Source organism: Abramis brama (assembly GCF_963993115.1).
Source record: "Abramis brama genome assembly, chromosome: 7".
NCBI classification, from domain to species: Eukaryota; Metazoa; Chordata; class Actinopteri; order Cypriniformes; family Leuciscidae; genus Abramis; species Abramis brama.
This window is the reverse complement of record NC_139969.1, coordinates 7,436,358-7,440,334: the sequence shown is the minus strand read 5'-3', so window position 1 is coordinate 7,440,334 and position 3,977 is coordinate 7,436,358. Positions and strand designations below refer to the sequence as shown.

At 41.3% G+C, this 3,977-nt stretch overlaps 1 protein-coding gene across 1 annotated transcript; it reads right to left on the bottom strand.

The window, feature by feature from the left end:
• Positions 1-1,855: 1,855 nt before the first annotated feature.
• On the bottom strand, positions 1,856-3,424 carry LOC311087014 (uncharacterized protein; the record flags this gene model as incomplete). The annotated part of the gene is made up of 4 exons (XM_084120272.1): positions 1,856-1,974; positions 2,720-2,968; positions 3,063-3,243; positions 3,338-3,424. The coding sequence occupies 4 exons, from the start codon at positions 3,422-3,424 to the stop codon at positions 1,856-1,858; spliced, it is 636 nt and encodes a 211-aa protein (XP_083976398.1).
• Positions 3,425-3,977: the final 553 nt, after the last annotated feature.

The window sequence follows — 3,977 nt, the reverse complement described above, 5'->3', positions numbered from 1 at the left end:
GGTGATCACCAGGTCACGCCAAGACAAAGAATCCATTCAGCTTCTGCAAGAAAACACTGTGAGAGTGGATGTTGCTGGTGTTCAGCGATATGCTACTCCCCTGCTACGTGTCAAGAACATGCCTCGTCTCTGCGCACCTAAGGAAGCGGTTTTACCCCAGTTAAGGGCAATTGAGAAACGACTTGAAAGGGACCCTGATCTGGCTGCAGTATACCAAGAGGAGCTAGCCAAGCTAGTGCAAGCTGGGTATGTTGTCAAACTTAATCAGGAACAGGTGAACAGCACAAAGGAAGCCTGGTACATCCCGCACCACATGGTGCAACATAATGAGAAGAATAGGGTGGTCTTCAACTGTTCATTCTCATACCAAGGGCACAACCTAAACGAGCTCCTACTACCTGGTCCAACACTTGGTCCGTCACTTCTGGCAGTCCTTTTGCGTTTCCGGGAGCACTCTATTGCCATCAGTAGTGACATCCGTGGCATGTTCCATCAGGTACGCCTCTTGCCAAAGGATAAACCACTGCTGAGATACATCTGGAGAGATATGCAAAGAGACAGAATCCCTGATGTCTATGAATGGCAGGTACTGCCTTTCGGGACTACTTGCAGCCCGTGTTGTGCCTCGTTTTCTTTACAGAAGCATGTAATAGATCACAGCCAACCTGGAGAGGACACAAGGGTTTCAGTGGAGAAGTCATTTTATGTGGACAATTGTCTTCAGAGCTTTGCTTCTCGTGACATGGCCAAGAATCTGGTTGACAAACTCTGCAGCCTGCTAGCATCAGGTTGCTTTGAGCTACGACAGTGGGCTAGCAATGACCCTTCAGTTATCAGCCATCTGCCAGAGGATATTCAATCTCAGAGCAGCATCCTCTGGCTCCGTGACGGTCACCAAGAGGCTCAGGAATCAACACTTGGCCTGCATTGGAATTGTCAATCCGACACCCTATCATACAAACGACGCAAACCTGACTGTCAAGTGCCCACAATGCGAAGCATCTACCAGATTCTTGCTCGCCAGTATGATCCACTCGGTTACATTGTACCATTCACCACTCGAGCTAAGGTGTTAGTACAGAGGTTGTGGGACAAAAAGAGGGAGTGGGATGACCCACGGCTACCAGAGGACCTAATAGACTCTTGGAAACACAGGGAGAGCGAGTTGGAAGGTCTGCAACATATCACTTTGCCTAGATGTTATTGCAGCAAGGAACTAGACTGCCCCACTAGTAATAGGCAGCTTCACATCTTTTGTGATGCCTCAGAGAAAGCTTACGGATCTGTGGCTTACTTAAGAACAGAGAACCCTCAAGGTATAGTGGAGGTGGCCTTTGTAACAGCTAGATCCCGTGTTGCTCCCAAGAAACAACAGAGCATTCCTCGTCTTGAGCTGTGTGCAGCACTCACAGGAGCGCAGCTTGCTAAAGTCCTGAAGACAGAGCTAACATTACCACTCAATAGTGCAAAGGTTCTGGGTCAGGAAACACCACATCAAAAACCAGGTGCATCAGCTCATCCACATAGTCTGAAGGCAAGAACAGACATTCTTTGGATTAATAAACAAAACAGCCCATTTATAAATTGTCATCAACATTCACTCTTAATTTATTTTATTTTTTTAGTACAGCTTCACATGTATATGTAAATCTTATGTTCACAGATTAAGGTCAGATAGGTTTGAAAATTCTGTTTATATGGTGTTTTACAAGTCCAAATAATTGTCATTGTACATCTGCATTTTATATTGTAATTTATCACGTTATTTTATATATATTTTCTCTGTTTGATCAGTGTGCAATAATAAATAATTTATAAGTTAACTTACTGAATGTCGGGTGTTCTTTCAGTGGCTTCACTGTACATGTCCCTTTTCTTCCTTTTGGCCAGTAAAGTTTGAATGAAGTTTTCCCATCAGCCTGCCTTTGTGGACGGTCAGCGTTCTCGTTATAGTGCATCGCAGACAGGTAGAGTCTTTGGAAAGAGAAATTCACAAATGTCGTCACTGTGTATTACGGATGTTGGGCCTCGATATTGAACATTTTCACAAACATTGAGACCCATTATTATTTACCTGCATAGCATTCCCAAGAATGAAAATGGCACACTTTTTGGAACAAATCGAATGACCACTGAGTGAAAAGCCTCCAGCGATGACGTTTGGTGATGGGGACTTAGCTTTGACACGTCTTTCAGGACTCTCTTGCTCGTAAACAGCTTCTCCAACTTATAATGGACTGGTGTTCCTAATAATTTGATGAAAAAAAATATTGTACAACAACTTTAAGCAACTTTATGATAGTGGCCTACTTGGTGAAGATAAAACAATGGTTATAGGTCAAGCTGTGTTCATACTTAGAAACCAATAAAGTATAACAGCTACTGTATGTATAGCTTTGAAAATTCAGTCTTCACCCTTTTTTATTTTACAACAACACATATGGAAAATTATGTCGTTTTTAATTCATTATTGTTGTTTGTAAAAACGGGACTCTACCAGAAGCTATATTTAGCTTATAAGAATGGGGACCACGTACAAAATACATATATATTCTAAATATAATTCCGGCTTCTAATTGAACGAAATATGATGAATTTAATTTTCTTTTAGATTTAAGGATAGTCTATTGCATTTGAACCAGGTAACTGTTTTATCTAATTCATAAATTACAATATTTTGTAAGCCATACGGATTTGTGTGTGACAAGAATAAAATTACCTGCTTTCAACCATTTCTCCTTGTCCGTTGACACACGTGGAGCATGACGACAGACTGGGTACAGGGGGTCATCGTGGTTATGGATGTCCTGTAGGTGGTTTATCACAGACGACCACTTGGCGATCCTCTCTGGCCCAGAGGTCGATGAAGCCGCAATCCAGTAGATCTGGTTCTTTATCATCGGCAACCATTTTTTCACCTTTTCACAGTCCTTTGTTTTAGAAATGGCCTTCAATTTTTTGCCCATCCCTACGAAAACATTGAAAATATAAAATTATTGCCAGGGCAATTAAACCTAGGTCAACATTTGCCATAATGAATGAAATAAGTCGATGTCAAATACCTTTCTCAAAGTGCCATACATCATAGTACTGAGTTATTTTGGCATCAGTGAGGAATTTCTGGATCTGGGGGTGCCGATCCGATACGATGCAGTCCAACTTAATTCCAGACTCTGTGATGACTGCAAGGCTCCTTTTCAAACCTTCCTTTTCCATGTTCACGCTACCACCAACCTCGTTGCTCTATTACAAAATATGTATATGAGTGGATTACATTTAATACATTAAGGCTAATACGGCAAAGGCATCCCAGAAGTGCTGTGATTTAGTCAGTTACCTGGACTAGCTGGATGTCGATGACTGTGTTTTTGTTCAAGTCCATCATGGTGTAGCTTCCAAACTTTGCACTATGTCCGGAACACATAATTGTAGAAAATCAAAATTAATGTTATTGATGAAAATAATGCACAAAATGGGCATTAATACACTATTTTCCTGTATTAAGATTTAAAAAAATAAAAACAATTGCCTGGTGAATCAGCCCTCATATCGCCACCAAGAATAGCACTCCCGTCTGTACTCAGCTGTTGCAAGATGGCTGCCTGATCATTCTTCCACTTGTGAATCACAGCGGGCTCTATGAAGTTGCGGCAATGTATTCGGAACTGTTTGTAGCTGTGCATCTGCAACTGCATGGCCTTGAAGACCTGTCATGAAAAAAGAATAATCGAATTAAATGGGTCTAGATGTTGATCAACATAGATTTTATTAACATTGCATATGTAGAAGAAAATTGTGGTGAGTCTAAATCTTATAACAATCAGTGTTGCTATTTGGGTTTTACATGAAAAGACAAAAATCCAGAAATGGTGGTGTATCCCTTTAAACAAACTTCCTTTCAACAGGGCTGACTCAACTTTAGTCCACCAGGCAGACAATCCAACAGACTTTTGAAGTGTTGCTGCTATATAACAGTA